General features: G+C 46.0%; 1 protein-coding gene across 14 annotated transcripts in view; it reads right to left on the reverse strand.

Annotated features, from left to right (window-relative positions):
• LOC101832181 (protocadherin gamma-C4) overlaps window positions 1-16557 on the reverse strand; it is a 210359-nt gene that overhangs the window by 100022 nt on the left and 93780 nt on the right. The window contains exon 1 of one of the 14 annotated variants that reach the window (XM_013112684.3): window positions 11148-14998. The exons of 11 other annotated variants lie outside the window; for them this stretch is intronic. In XM_013112684.3, the coding sequence (XP_012968138.2) occupies window positions 11148-13571 (2424 nt within the window). In that variant the 5' untranslated portion in view covers window positions 13572-14998. Of the gene's footprint in view, window positions 1-154; window positions 2799-5863; window positions 8569-11147; window positions 14999-16557 lie in introns of those variants that run through there. 2 more of the 14 variants (XM_040741906.1, XM_013112687.3) reach the window with 2 other exon arrangements.

Genomic DNA, 16557 nt, shown 5'->3' on the forward strand with positions numbered 1-16557 from the left:
AAGGGAAAATCATATCGGTGATGTCTGACCAATATATTGAAAGACTAGACTCAGGGAAAACTTGAGTGGTTACAAATATATAAATATCAACTTAAGAAACACTAAAGCAGAGAGCTAATTATCATAAATAATACAGCGAAAGAGACCAACTCACAGGAACCAAAGGAGTGTCATCAATAGGAAACTTGGACTCAACTGGATGGCACAAAGGCTCACTCTTCCCACAGCTCTCCTGGCTGATGAGTGTGTCTGCGTAGTTGGGTTGTGGAAAGATCAGGTGGCTCTTCCCAGAGTCAGGTGTGAGAGAGAACTCATGAGAATAAGTCTGTAGGAAAGCTTGAACCCCATGCATGCCCACAACATGTGATGGTGGTACCCCAGTCAATTCACCCTTTGTAGCCTGCAGCACACTCGAAGCATGCCAACGCCTTAGCCTAAGGGCCAGCAGAGCAAGGACAAAGGCTAGGAAGACACAGGAGACCACAGCAACTGCCACTACCAGGTAGAGAGTGATGTCAGAATCAGGGTTGGCAGGAGTGTTGACATTGCCCAAGTCAGCCAGGATGTCTGGGATGTTGTCAGCCACAGCCACCGTGAGAGTGATGGTAGCAGAGAGAGGAGGCTGACCATGGTCCTGAACAGCCACCACAAGGCTTTGCTTGAGAGCATCTCTGTCTAGCAGGGCCCGAGCTGTGCGGACTTCACCTGAGCGGAGTCCCACTGTGAAGAGCCCAGGCTCACTGGCCTTGAGCAGACGGTAGGACAGCCAGGCGTTCTGTCCTGAGTCTTTGTCCACCGCCACCACCTTGGTCACTAGATATCCGGTCTCTGCTGAGCGGGGAGCCAGCTCCACACCAGTGGAGCCATCAGTTGGGAGGGAGGGGTACAGGATCCTGGGAGCGTTGTCATTCTGGTCCAGTAGAAACACAGTCAGGGACACGTTGCTGCTGAGTGGTGGATGCCCACTGTCGCTTGCCCTCACCTGCATCTGCAGATTTCGAAACTGCTCATAGTCAAAGGATTGCAGAGCATAGAGCACACCAGTGTCAGAGTTAATGGAGACATAGGAGGAGAGTGGTGCTCCCTGGATGGTGTTTTCCACCAAAGAGTAAGTGACCTTAGCGTTCTCATTGTCATCGGGGTCGTGGGCAGTAACTGAGAAGATGGAGGTGCCTCTGGGGTTGTTTTCAGGGAGATAGACTGAGTACGAGTTTTGAGAGAAGGCAGGTGGATTGTCATTGATGTCAGCTATGTACAGGGTGACATGAATTTCTGCGGACATGGGTGGGGTTCCTCTGTCTGTTGCTGTCACTGTGATGTTATATTCAGAAGCCTTTTCACGATCAAGAGTCTGAACCGTCAACAACCTATAGTAGTCATCTACTGAGTTTTCTAATTTAAAGCATGGGTTCTCCTGGATGGAACAGACAACTTGACCATTCTTCCCTGAGTCTTGGTCATGAGCATTGAAAAGGAGGATTACTGTCCCAGGAGGCGCATCTTCGCTCACTGGGCTAAACAGAGATGCAATGGTCACTTCTGGCCGATTGTCGTTTACGTCTTCTACCGTAATTACCACTCTGGTCCGCCCTTTCAGCCCCCCACCATCTTCAGCCTGTATTTCCATTTCATATAATGAACATTCCTCATAGTCCAGAGTTTTCACTACTGTCAATTCTCCGATGTTTTCATGAAGATGGAATAACAGGGACTGTTTTTCATTAATTTTCCGGAATTTATATGTCACTTTTCCATTGGCACCCTCATCCGGGTCGCTAGCTCTCACTGTGAGCAGCAAGGTGCCAGGGGCCACGTTCTCAAGGACTTTCACGCGGTAAACCGGTTGGTCAAAAACAGGGGCATTGTCATTTGTATCCATCACTGTGACCTGGATGAGCGCTGTGCTGGAGTGGCGCGGGTTGCCACCATCGGAGGCGGTGAGGACCAGGTGGTGAGTGGGCTCTTCCTCTCGGTCCAGGGTGCGCTCCAGCACCAGCTCTGGGTTTATAGTTCCGTCATCTCCGGTTTGCAGGTGTAGAGAGAAGTGTTGGTTGGGGCTGAGCTGGTAACTCTGGAGGGAGTTTATGCCCACATCTGGATCAGTCGCATCTGGGAGTGGATACCGTGCTCCAGGGGCAGCGATTTCCGGAATTTTTACTGCTAAATTTTCGGCCTCAAATTTCGGCGCATTGTCGTTGATATCAAGGACCTCTACTTCCACCCCATAAAGTTTCACTCTGTCTTCAACTAGGACTTTAAAGCTCATGAGGCAGGGCGCGCTCTGGGCGCACAGCTCCTCCCGGTCTATTCTGCCTGAGGTGACCAAGCTGCCACCTCGCGGGCTGAGAGAGAAAAGCTGGGTCTTACCTTTGGAGATGATGCGGACTCCATGCTCTGCCAGCTCGCGGGGCTCCAGTCCCAGGTCCTTAGAAATATTTCCCACTACATAGCCCTTTTCTGTCTCTTCCAGCACCGAATAGCGGATCTGCCCGGCCCTTGTCCTCCGCAGCATCCCTAGCAGCGCGCAGAGGAGGACCAGTCTTCTGCAGTGCTGGCGTCTGGTCCCCGCAGCCATTGTTGCATTTGCTGCGGAATTTTCTCAGAATGCTTTGTGTTCACTTACTCCCTAGGCTTTTCTTTTATTCCTACATCTGTCCGAGGGTACTTATTCCTCAGGAGAAAGCCAGAGCACTCCAAATTAAAAGGTTGAATTTTGCTGTAGTCCGAGTTTGTAGGATCCGCAGGGCTTTGTGTAGTTGCTGCCGAGAAAATCCGGATGGAACGCTGAGTTTTCCTTTCAGTTGGTGAACAGCGGCGCTCAGAGTCCTAAATCGTTACTACACCATCCGAGACATTACATCAGCTCCTTTTCTCTGTTCCTTTCTCAATCCCCCCTCTCCTTCCTTCCCCCATGCCCTCTTCCCCTTCTTTCTTTGTTTCTTTCTTCGGTTTCTGTTTCTTCCTTCCTCCATCCCTCCCTGCCTCCTTTCCTCCTTTTGTTCTTTCGAGAAAGTTTCTTAGACTGGTCTCAAAGGCTTGTTCTCAAGCAATCCTCCTGCTTCAGCCTTCAGAATACTCGTTCTACTCGAGTGCAGTGAACTATTTGATTGTAGATGGTGGATAAAGAAAATAATATTCACTTCTTATTGCGATTTTAGTTTTTCTAAGTATTTTCTTATGATCACTTGTGAATAACTGAGTTGTAAATGAAGTGAAATGATAGTTCTGTATTAACTCTCCAAACAATTTTGCTTAGTGTTAACATAATTCACTTTAAATTTTGGTTTGTACACATTCTATAAATTGTTATAATTTCATTTTTATGACGCTTTTTTGAATATGTTTTTACAACTTTTAGAAATAATTTTCATATGAAAGTTACATTAACATTCATATTTACTTTATAGTTGTATGACATACATGTTCATATCATAATTATATTCATTCCATTTTTTCTGGCAGGACCTCTGGCTGTTTCGGAGCTGCTGTATAGACCAGTCTGATCTCAAATTCACAGAGAGCCTCCTGTCTCTGCCTCCAGCATGCTGGGATTAAAGGCATATACCACCAAGCATGGGTCATAATTACACTGAATAAGAATATAGATGGATTATCTACTTTGAAGATGTTATATTTATTCATTTTAATGATAAAATTCATAGTCTCTTTAAAACTTCTATGTTATTCAAATAATTTTACTTGGACAATATTTATACATTTTCTTACCTTACCTATTAACAAGATAGAGGTGTGTGTGTGTGTGTGCTTTTAAAGACCAGGTCTCACTGTGTAGCCCTTGGCTGTCTTGGAACTCACTCTGTAGTCCAGGCTGGTCTGAAACTCATGGAGATCCATCTGCCTCTGCCTTCCAGTGTTGGGACAAGAGATGTGTTGTTACAAAGGCCAAACAGGGTTAAGGTTTTAAAGGTCATGTTTATGTGATCATTTAAACTTTTCCATGAGTTTACAAAGGATTTAGCTTTTGATGGGAATACTTGTTGCGTGTACAGGTATTGGGAAAATAAAAATTAACATTTGGGAAAAATGCAAGTTTCAATTCCAATCCATCAAGATTGTGTGTGTGTGTGTGTGTGTGTGTGTGTGTGTGTGTGTGTGAAAGAGAGAGAGAGAGAGAGAGAGACAGAGAGACAGAGATATATATATATATAGAGAGCGCCTTTCTTTTTCAAAGATTGTATGTCACGAACCAGAGGAAGGCAGCTGGGTGGCAGTGGCGCATGCCAGTAATCCCAACATTCAGGACGCAGAGGCCAGCCTGGTCTACAGGGTGAGTCCCAGAACAGCCCAGGCTACACAGAGAAACCTTATCTCAAAAATGTAAAGCAAACCAAACAAAAACAAAAAATCAGAAGACAGGCTGGAGAGATGGGTCAGCAGTTAAAAGCACTGGCTGCTTTCCCAGAGGACCCAGGCTCAAGTGCCAGTCCCCACATGGTGGCTCGAATCAGTCTATAACTCCAGTTTCAGAGACCCAGTACCTCCCCTTGCCTGGCTTCTGAGGGAACCAGGCATGCGAGTGGTGTCCAGACATACATCTAGACAAAACACTAATTCATGTGAAATAAATTATATATGTATATGTGTGTGTATGTATGTATGTGAACAAGAACAAAATAAATGAGAGTGCTAGTATCCTCTCTTCTTTTTCTTCCCTCATCCATCTTCTCCTTCTAGTCTGGGCATCAAACTCAGGGCCTAGAGCATCCCGTAAGTAGTGCTCCATGACTGCACCCCATCCTGTAAGTAGTGCTCCACGACTGCACCCCATCCCGTAATCAGTGCTCCACCACTGCCCCATCCCGTAATCAGTGCTCCACCACTGCATCCCATCCTGTAAGTAGTGCTCCACCACTGTACCCCATCCTGTAAGTAGTGCTCCACCACTGTCCCCATCCTGTAAGTAGTGCTCCACCACTGCACCCCAGCCCCAATCTTTCCTTTCCTGTAGGGTTTCACAGTCCCCCCCCCAAACTGATAGAACTCAGTGAGATCAGTCTGAAGAATTCAGCAAGTCTCCTCATGCCACAAACACACACAGTAGTTCTCATGTCTTTTTAGGGGAGTAAAGAAGCCATGACTTTGTTAAGTCTACGAAGCTAATCATGAGTAAGGAACACAAGGAAGAGAGCCGTTAGTGACGTCCTCGACGAGAGATAACAATGAGTAGCTTCCTGCTTAAAGGATGAAGTATTTGTTTTATTGTGTTTTGTTTTTTTGAGACAGGGTTCTCTGTATAACAAAGCTCTGGCTGTTCTGGACCCCTTCTGTAGACCAGGTTCCTGAGTGCTGGGACTAAAGGCATGTGCCACTACTGGCTGGCAAATTTATTATGTACTCTAAATTTAATGCTTCCCTGTGTGTTATAAAATTAGAAAGAATAGTGGCCCAACCTATAACTCAGCATCTAGGAAGTTGAGACGGGAGAATCTCCAACTCTAGGCTGGCCTCTGCCACACAGTGTAATAACTTCCAGGCCAGTCTGGGATGGTTGGTGAGTTACCAGTCAAGGCGACCTTATAAACTACCTACCAAGACTCTGTCTCAAAACCAAGAAAACCAATGGGTAAATTTCAATCATTTTGAAAAAATTGTCCTCTTATTTTGTTGTGAAGTTAATAGCACACACTCAGTATTGTGTGGATATTTCACTACACTGTAAATCTGTACCCTTTTAAATTCCTTTCTGGAACTCATTTTATATCACAATTCATCTCACCTTCATTGATGAAGGGAAATAGAACTTTCTAAGCCATTTTAACATTTTTTTAAAGGGGGCCAGAACACATAGATAGTTGTGTGGTTTAGTAACAGAGAAAGAAGCAAAAGTTTGAAGGGAACTCACCGATGTCAGAGGTTCCGGGTGGGAAGTCGGCTCACTGGCATCACAAGGTGGAAACAAGGCCCCGGATGACTCAGGGCAAAGAAGGCCTTGTCCTGAACTCAATGGCTCACTACATTTTAGGAAATCACACTCTGTCTTTGTGGCATGTACACCGTACAGATTGTAGGAATACGGCAAAGTACCGTCACAGTAGTTGGGGGGAACCACAGGTCTAGACTCAGAACAAAATCCAGGCTGAAAGCAGCCCCAGACAGAAGGGCTGGAGGAGTGTCGCAGTCTGAGTGCAATGGCTAGAATCACAGCCAGGAGGAAAAGCACAGAAATCAGGGCCAAGGCCACCACCAGGTAAAACTGCAGCTCACTCTGGGGGTCCGACGGCAGAGGGTCATCGCTGAGGTCCGGCAGGGCCTCCTGCAGGCTGTCAGCGAAGATCAGGTGCAGCGTGGCTGTAGCCGAGAGCGGCGGTTGTCCACCGTCCCGCACAGCGACCAGGAGGCGCTGCCGCGTCGCGTCCCTGTCACCCAAGGCACGCGCTGTGCGCACCTCGCCAGTGCGCAGCCCCAGGCTGAAGAGCCCGGGATCGCTGGCCTGCAGCACGTGGTACGACAGCCAGGCATTGTGTCCCGAGTCGGCGTCCACAGCCACCACCTTGGTGACCAGGTATCCGGGCTCGGCGGCGCGCGGCACCATGTCGAAGAGCGCGGAGCCGTCGGGCTCGAGCGCGGGGTACAGCACGCGTGGGGCGTTGTCGTTGCGGTCGCCCACCAGCACGCGCATGCTCACGTTGGCGCTGAGCGAGGGCGAGCCCTGGTCGCGCGCCTGCAGTGTCAGCTGGAAGGAGCGCAGCTGCTCGTGGTCGAAGGCGCGCTGAGCGAACACCACTCCGCTCTGAGCGTTCACGGTCACGTAGGACCACAGCGATTTAGGCTCCAGGTCGCTGGCTATGATGGAGTAGGAGACGTGACCATTGGGTCCTAAATCCGGGTCAGAGGCGCTGACTTGTGCGATGGAGACTCCGGGTGCGTTGTTCTCGGCTACATACACCAAGTAGGAGGCCTGGTAGAAAAGCGGGGCGTTGTCATTGATGTCACCAATGTGCAGGGTGACTTTCGTGCTGGAGGAGAGGGGTGGCTTGCCTCTATCAGTGGCGGTGATGGTGACGTTGTATTCTGGGGTCAGCTCTCGGTCTAAGGTTCTATCTGTTACTAATTTATACGAGTTTTTGGAAGAAGAGATAATTTTAAAGGGCACTTCACCTTCTAGTCGACAATTAACCTCTCCGTTCTCCCCAGAATCTCCGTCGTGAATTTTGATCAATGCAATTAGTGTTCCTGGCACTGCATTTTCTAGAATCGTTTCGAGTAGGGAATCGATTGTAACTTCTGGGCTGTTGTCATTTTCATCTTGAATGTTAATTTCAACTGTACACTGTGCAACGAGGCCTCCACCATCCCGTGCTTCCACTACTATAGAATAGTCTTTGATTTCTTCAAAATCCAGGGTCCTCTGAGTTGTAATTTCTCCAGTCTTTGAGTTTAGACCAAACACTTGCCCAGCTCTGTAGAAGGAATAAGTAATCTCCGAATTTATGCCCTCATCCTTGTCGGTAGCTGTCACCTGTAGCATCGTTGTGCCCGGGGGCACGTTTTCCGGAAGGCGGACTCTGTACACTTCCTGGCTGAACACCGGAGGGTTATCGTTGGCATCAGTGACCTGTATCCGAAGCTCAGTGGTGCCACTTAGAGGAGGATTCCCGCCGTCTAAGGCAGTCAGGACTAATCGGTAGAAATTCTGCTGCTCGCGGTCTAACGTGTTCTCCAATACCAATTCCGGGTATTTACGGCCATCTTGTTTTTCTTTATTCACTAGTGAAAAACTAGGGCTAAGCGAGATTTTGTAATTCTGTAGCGAGTTTAAGGCAATGTCCGCATCTTCTGCTACCTCTAATATAAAACGGGTGCCCGGTTGGGCAGACTCACTTATTAGCAACTCTGAGGATGTGTGCGGGAATTTTGGCATGTGGTCATTAACGTCCTCAAGCTCCACGTCCACGTGATAAAAGTTCAACGGATTCTCAGCAACAGCCTCAAATTCCAGAACACACTCAGGCTTCTTGCCGCAGATCTGCTCCCTGTCCAGCCTGCTGCTCACTAACAATTCCCCGCTGGTTGCCCTTACACTGAAGTAAGGCTTCTTGGAACTGATGCGCAGCTTTCGCGTCGGTAGCTCCTGGACAGTAAAGCCCAGGTCCTTGGCGAGGTTCCCCACTACCGAGCCGGTAGGCATTTCCTCGGGGATCTTGTAGCGGATCTGCTCGGAGAGCGCGGGGCAGAACAAAGGAAGCAGGAAGAAAAGGATTATTGGCCGCCTCTGCACCGGGAGCCTCTGGGCAGCGGCCTCCCGCATCCTCCTCGTTTCCCTTTGCTTGCTCACCAGTCTGGAGACTCCGGGTTACAAGGAAGCTGCGTGCTGCGGATACTCCGGGCTCCAAATGGACTTTGATTCCAGTTCTAGTCTGTAAAACGATGCTTCTTTTGCTTGGAAGTAGCGGAGAAAAGAGCCTGGGAAAGCGCTCTGCGTCTGCGCGGGAAGTGGCGCTCCAGGCTCTCCAGTCTGGCCAACAGCGGCGCCCAGAGTCAATATTAGGAAACTGCAGCCTCTGCTGTTTGGAGGGTTTTGTTGTTTTTGTATTTCTCTTCTTTCCTCAGCTAACAATACAACATTTGTGCTCAACTAAACAAGTCATATTTTAATATTCATATATTGAACAGTTTGAAACACCTCTTTCATATGTCTTTTTATTCTTTTAAGATTGTTGGAAACATCACATTGTTTTTATGCAAACCTACATATATTGGCCCATTGTTTGGTCACTGTGCTTTTACCTAAAGCAAAGTGTTGCCCCTTTGAGTAAGAATTTAGTAACTAATGTGACATTATTCTTACCCTCGAAGTCTATTGGATTATTAATTTCACAAATTTATTTCTTTGTTGGCTGTGTTATGTTGAAACTATGTTTACTCCTCTTATTTCTATAATTCTTTCATATTTGTAGGTAATCAATGCTGCTTCATAATGTTTGGAAACACCACTACTGTTGTAAATTATTATTTTTTGTGCTTGGGCATGTCTGTCCCATTCCTCAGACATCCTTTCTTCCTGGTACTGTCCACATATCTTTTTAAAAACAAAGAGAATCTTTATGGCTTCTTAGGAGATGCTCATTTGAGAAGACAGTCTCAGTGATGTGGCCCAGATATAGTACAGCCTGCCAAATCTCCCCTTTTCTTATTCCCAAATTATATAGTATCTGTCCTACTTGTTGTTGTTTTGTTTTTTGTTTTTTTTATGAGACAGGGTTTCTCTGTATTGTTTTGGAGGCTGTCGGACCAGCCCATCCTCTAACTGACAGAGATCCGCCTGCCTCTGCCTTCTGAGTGCTGGGATTAAAGGCATGTGCCACCACCGCCCAGCTTTTGTTATTTTTTTAAAACAGAGTTTCTCAGTGTAACAAATCTGGTTGTCCTGGAACTTGATTTGTAGACCAGGCTGGTCTTGAACTCATTGAGATCCTCCTGCCTCTGCCTCCTGAGTTCTGGGATTAAAGACATGCACCACCACACATGGTTTCTATCTTACTTTTTATATTACACTAATTCATTATAAAAATTACTAGGTAAGTTATTAGCTATTTGCAACAAATATTTTTTACCCATGAACTACACTATTATCATGTAATGACTTTGGAATTGGAGAAATAGGCCTCATAGTAAGCCCATTATGTAAAGTTACTGAATATAATGACATTTGGTTTAACGTTATACTCCATTAATTAGTTTTTGAGGTGATGGAAATCAAACCAGTACCCTGCACACAATAGGCAAGAGATAATTTTCTTTGTCCCTAACAAAATGACAAAGTGCCAATGATATAGTTGTCTCCTTAAATGATTGTGCACCCAGATATTACAGAATGTAGGAAGTTATTTTCTACTCCAGTGTATATGCAACACAGGATGGGGCATGACACAGTCCTTGGGAGATAACCCTTCTCAACAATCATGAATGATTTTTATCTTCTCTTTTAGTTTTGACCTGATAAACTAGGAGTTAGCTTTATTCAAATGCTACAAGAAGGAATGCAGATAATGTGTATAGTTTAACTTATTTGGAATTTGTGTATCATCCTTGAGCTCTCTCTATTCCAGATGGATGTACAGCCTAAAATGCTCATGGTAAGTCTGCTGAAATAGACTGTTTAGTACTTTACAAAACGTTCTTTTTCTCTTTCTTCTTTTTTGTTTTTTTTCAAAACATGGTTTCTCTGTGTACCCCTGCCTGTCCTGGAACTCAATCTGTAGACCTGGCTGGCCTCTAACTCACAGAGATCCACCTGCCTCTGCTTCCTGAGTGCTGGGATGAAAGGCATGCACCACCACAACCCAGACTAAAGTTTATTGAAGTTGAGATTTTGTTGCTTTTCTTTTGGAGGTAAGACTAGTTGAGGATTTAGATTCCATATTTCTATTTGTATAGAGTCAGAGAAGGTCTATATGTGCACACACACTAAACATTCACACACCGGTTTCACCTTCTACCAAGTTCCATATTTTAAAATGTGCTTGCCATTTGAAGTATAGTAAGCAGTAGTGAATTGGTGAATACTGATGGAGAAGCAGGCTTCAAAAGATGTTTAAACTGGAGAATTCTTGCAGTGCTTACTTGTAGACTAACATAATTGTGACATAGTTGATGGTTACTAAGGTAATTATTAAGGATTTGGAAATCTCAATTACTTTTCTATAGTCCTAACAGAATATAAAGGTGCTCAAGTAGGAAACTTACTGTGTATGGTAGATAATTAGTTCTTAACTGAATGAGTGATAAAAACAAATGGATGTTTAAAGGTTGAACAATGTCTTGCTTGAGTTTCTTGAATGGGTTTTTTTGGGGGTGTGTTTTAAGACAGAGTCTCACATAGCCCAAGCTAGCATGAACTTACTATGGTACCAGAGGATGACCTTGAACTTCTGATCCTCCTGCTGTCACCCTACCCCCATGTGCTAGGATTATAGGCATCTGCTACCCCACCCAGTTTATCTGGTGCTGGGGCTCAAACTCAGGATTCGTGCAAGTTAGGCAAGCACTCTGATAACTAACTTACATTCCCAGGCCTGTCCTTGAAAACAAATTAAACAACGTCTTATGACTTTCAGGTGTTCAGTTGTACAATACCATCATTTAAATACACACAAAAGTTTTGAGAGTCAGAGAACCGAACTTACCAGAGAACAAGCGTCTTCATCCTTACTCTCATGGAAATCTACGGCTGTTAATAAAGAATCGTCTCTCTCACTGCTTTCCTGGTTAATGAGCATGTCTGCATAATTGGGCTGAGGAAAGATAATGTGGCTTGCCTGAGAGCCTGAAGTGAGGGAGACTTCATGAGAATAGGTTTTTAGAAAGGCTTGTACCCCATCGATGCCCACAAAATGTGAGGGAGGTGCAGAGGTCAAACCACCTCTGGAGGCCCGGAACTGGCGAGACTTCTGCCAGAGCTGAAGTCTGAGTGCTACGAGGACAATGACAAAGACAAGGAAGACACAGGAGACAACAGCCACTGCCACCACCAGGTGGAGCGTGAGAGCCGAATCCTCTGGGGTTCCAGGGGTCCTAAGGCTGCTCAAGTCAGCCAACACTTCAGGGATGCTGTTAGCCACTGCCACAGTTAGAGTTACAGTGGCGGAGAGGGGCGGCTGCCCGTGGTCCTGCACCGCCACCACCAGGTTCTGCTTGAGGGCGTCTCTGTCCAGCAGGGCCCGTGTAGTGCGCACCTCACCGGTGTGAAGCCCGACTGAGAAGAGCCCGGGCTCGCTGGCCTTGAGCAGACGGTAGGACAGCCAGGCGTTCTGTCCAGAGTCTCTGTCCACCGCCACCACCTTGGTCACCAGGTATCCAGGCTCTGCAGAGCGGGGTGCCAGCTCCACACCAGTGGAGCCATCTGTGGGAAGGCCAGGGTATAGGATCTCTGGTGCATTGTCATTCTGGTCCAACACAAACAAGCTCAGTGATGCATTGCTGCTGAGTGGTGGGCTTCCGCTGTCACTGGCAATGACCAATAACTGCAAGTCTTGGATCTTTTCAAAGTCAAAAGATTGCAGAGCATACAGGACACCAGTGTCTGAGTTGATGGAGATGTAAGAGGACAAAGGTACTCCCTGAATGGTGTCCTCAGACACAGAGTAAGTGACCTGTGCGTTTTCCTGGCTGTCAGGGTCGTGTGCAGTCAACGAGAAGATGGAGGCTCCTCTCAGGTTGTTTTCTGGAATGTAGGCTGTGTAGGAGGTGTGAGGAAAACGAGGAGGGTTGTCGTTAGTGTCTGCCACAATCAGGGCAATGTAAGTTTCAGTAGACAGAGGTGGGGCTCCTAGATCTGAAGCTATCACTGTGATATTGTAGACAGAGACCTTTTCTCGGTCCAAATATTTCCATGTGACCAATCTATAATAATTATCTATTGACTTTTCCAATTTAAAAGGTAAGTTCTCATGTGTGGAGCAGACAACTTGACCGTTCTTTCCAGAGTCCCGGTCATGCACATTCAAGAAGGCAATTACTGTACCAGGAAGAGAATTTTCCAACACTGGGTTAAACAAGGATGTAATGGTCACTTCTGGCCGATTGTCGTTTACATCTTCTACCGTAATTATCACTTTGCTCCTCCCCAGAAGCGCCCCCACATCTTCAGCCTGTATTTCCATTTCATATAATGAACATTCCTCATAGTCCAGAGTTTTCTCTACTGATATTTCCCCGGTGCTTTCATGAAGATGAAATAACAGGGACTGTTTTTCATTAATTTTCCGGAATTTATATGTCACTTTTCCATTGGCACCCTCATCCGGGTCGCTAGCTCTCACTGTGAGCAGCAAGGTGCCAGGGGCCACGTTCTCAAGGACTTTCACGCGGTAAACCGGTTGGTCAAAAACAGGGGCATTGTCATTTGTATCCATCACTGTGACCTGGATGAGCGCTGTGCTGGAGTGGCGCGGGTTGCCACCATCGGAGGCGGTGAGGACCAGGTGGTGAGTGGGCTCTTCCTCTCGGTCCAGGGTGCGCTCCAGCACCAGCTCTGGGTTTATAGTTCCGTCATCTCCGGTTTGCAGGTGTAGAGAGAAGTGTTGGTTGGGGCTGAGCTGGTAACTCTGGAGGGAGTTTATGCCCACATCTGGATCAACAGCTTCTGGGAGCGGATACCGCGCTCCAGGGGCAGCGATTTCGTTAATTTTCACTTCCAGATCTTCAACATGAAACTTCGGATTATTATCGTTAATATCAGTTATTTCAATTTCTACCCCAAAGAGTTTTCCTTTGTCCTCCACTAGGATGTTAACATTTGCAAGGCAGGGCGCGCTCTGGGCGCACAGCTCCTCCCGGTCTATCCTGCCTGCGGTGACCAAGCTGCCGCTCCGCGGGTTCAGGGAGAAAAGCTGCGACCTACCTCTGGAGACGATGCGGACCCCGCGCTCCGCCAGCTCGCGCGACCCCAGTCCCAAGTCCTTGGAGATGTTGCCCACAACCGTGCCTTTGTCTGTCTCCTCTGGCACGGAGTAGCGGATCTGTCCTTCCCCGGTCTGGCACAGCGTCCCCATCATCGTACAAAACAGGATCAGCCGGCCATGCCCGTGTATGTTCTTGGCAGCGGCCATTGCTGATTTGCAAAAGAATCCCCTCTGTCTTCACCGTGCATAAGCGGCTGGTTTACCTTTGGTTGTGGTGATGGAAACAGTAATCTTACGGAAATCTGGAGACCCACAAACCGCAGTCCCTCAGTTGGACTCTGGAATCTGCCAGTCTGATTTTGTTAGTGTTGAGAATTTGAGTGCGTTTCTCTCTCAGCAGGTGAACAGCGGCGCTTAGAGTCCTAAATTGTTACTGCACTTAGACGCAGTTACTAAAGCCTTACGAGTTAGGCGCTTTTCGTTATTTTTTAAGTTTAAATTTGTTCCTAAATATGTATTTTAGAAGAAAGTGCAAATGTGTGTGATAGTGTGAGTATATTAATTATTAGATCCGTGGGTTATCATTATATCAAATGGCATTCTACATTCACTCCTAAAAGTAAACAGAGCAGTTTTATTTCCCAAATGTTCCTTAGCTTTGTGCGAATTTTTTCAATATATACGGCTTAATTAAGAACTCTATTTTCAGACAAAATAGATCCATTGGAGATGATCATTTGGAGATTGTTTCATCTGGTTTAAGCTAACCATCATAGTAGTTTTCCACAGAGTTGATGGTTTTATGATTGTTTTCTATATGTTATTTTAATTACACACCGATAATTTTTCAGATTAACGTTGTGAAATTTTAACAGGACAAATATTTTACGATTCGAGTTTTTTTAAATTAGAGATTATACTGACTTGTTATCTTGTTTAAATCATTGATTTCTTCCTAGTAGAAAAAAATACTGGAAAGGAACAGATAAAGACACAGTTAACAGCAACACTCTATCCCCCTCTTTGGGGGGATAGTTTTTTGAGACAGGGTCTACCTATGTAGCTCTGGCTATCCTGGAACTCCCTCTGTATACCAGGCTAGCCCTGAACTCAGAGAGCTCCATTTGTCTCTGCCTCCCTGTGCTGGGGTTTAAAGTGTGCACCATGGCAATAATTACACTTTAAATCAGATGACTGTTTAAGGGAGAAACACACACACACACACACACACACACACACACACACACACGGTTAGCTCCACTCCTATAACTTTCACAATAAAAAGTGAGAAGTATAATTATCAAAGAAGCCAAACAGTAAATGCCACTACGAAGGCACTTTCCATCAATAGTCTGAAGCAGCCAGCGTCTGAAGCAGGTGCCCAGCAGGAGGGGCGTGATGTACTGTGTGACCTTTCGCATATATTGCTATTTTCCAGATGTTCATCAGCCTGGGAAGCTTGTCTAATATTTGAAAGTTTCAAGACCATTTCTCTCCCAGAGGTAGTCTAATTTGTAGATCTCTACATATTTTGGTTTAGGAGAACAATAAAAAGACAGTTGAATTTTCTGCTAGAGTCCATCCAGATGGCTCAGTGGACAGATGCACTTGCCTCCCAAGCCTTGTGACATGAGTTCTTTTTTTTTTTTTTTTTTTTTTTTTTTATTAATATTTTTTTATTTTCCATTTTAAATTTAGATAAGAAACAAGGTTGCTTCACAAGTCAGTACGAGGTCCCTCTCCCTTTCCCTCCCCTCCTCCCGTGCCCTCCCCCATCCCCCCCCGTTATCCCCTCATTCCCCCAGGGAGGGTGAGGCCCTCCATGGGGGTGTCCATAGTCTGTCATTTCATATAGGGCAGGGCCTAGACCCTTCCCCAAGAGTTCAGGGTGAGAGTGCACCTCACATTGTTCTATGGGAGTCCAGAGACCGTGTGTATACTTGGGATGGGTACTGATCTGCTGTCCAAGGCTCAATAGATTACCTAGGCCTCCTCACTGACACCCAGATTCAGGGGGTCTTGATCAGTCCCATGCTGGATTCCCAGGCTGATGCCTGGGATTCAAGAGTTAACCTTTGTCTGGTCAGCTGTTTCTGGGGGTTCAACCAGCCCAGTCTTAATCCCTTTGATCATCAGTCCTCCCTCTCTGATACTGGCTTTCTTGAGTTCAGCTCAGTACTTAACCAGCCAGTAAATGAAGTTTCTGTTTCCCAGACTCTCTGGCAATAGGATTGTAGGCTGGCACTCCCCAGATCTATGTCTAAAATCCATATATGAGAGAGTACATGCCATGTTTCTCTTTTTGTGACTGGGTTACCTCACTCAGGATGGTTTCTTCTAGTGTCATCCATTTGCCTGCGAATCTCATGATTCCATTATTTTTTTCTGCTGAATAGTACTCCATTGTGTAGATGTACCACATTTTCTCTATCCATTCTTCGGGTGAGGGACATCTAGGTTGCTTCCAAGTTCTGGCTATTACAAATAAAGCTGCTATGAACATAGTGGAACAGACATCTTTGTTATATGAATGGGCATCTTTTGGATATATGCCTAAGAGTGCAGTTGCTGGGTCTTGTGGTAGGTTTATTCCCATTTTTCTGAGGAATCTCCATACTGCTTTCCAAAGTGGCTGAACCAGTTGGCACTCCCACCAGCAATGGAGGAGTGTCCCCCTTTCACCACATCCTCTCCAGCATAAATTGTCATTGGTGTTTTTGATTTTAGCCATTCTGACAGGAGTGAGATGGTATCTCAGAGTTGCTTTGATTTGCATTTCCCGGATGGCTAAGGATGTTGAGCACTTTCTCAAGTGCCTCTCAGCCATTTTAGACTCCTCTATTGAAAACTCTCTATTTAGTTCTGCAGCCCACTTCTTAATTGGGTCCTTTGCTGTTTTGGAGACTTGCTTCTTGAGTTCTTTGTAAATTTTGGAGATCAACCCTCTGTCAGATGTGGGATTAGTGAATATTTTTTCCCATTCTGTGGGCTGCCTTTTTGTCTTGCTGACTGTGTCCTTTGCCTTACAGAAGCTTCTCAGTTTCAGTAGGTCCCATTTATTAATTGTTGAGCTCACTGTCTGTGCTACTGGTGTTATGTTCAGGAAGCTGTCTCCTGTACCAATTCTTTCAAGGGTACCACCCACTTTCTCTTCTAAGAGGTTCAGTGTGGCTGGATTTATGTTGAGGTCTTT

The sequence above is a fragment of the Mesocricetus auratus genome, unplaced genomic scaffold (genome assembly GCF_017639785.1).
Source record: "Mesocricetus auratus isolate SY011 unplaced genomic scaffold, BCM_Maur_2.0 Super-Scaffold_6730, whole genome shotgun sequence".
Taxonomy (NCBI): Eukaryota; Metazoa; Chordata; class Mammalia; order Rodentia; family Cricetidae; genus Mesocricetus; species Mesocricetus auratus.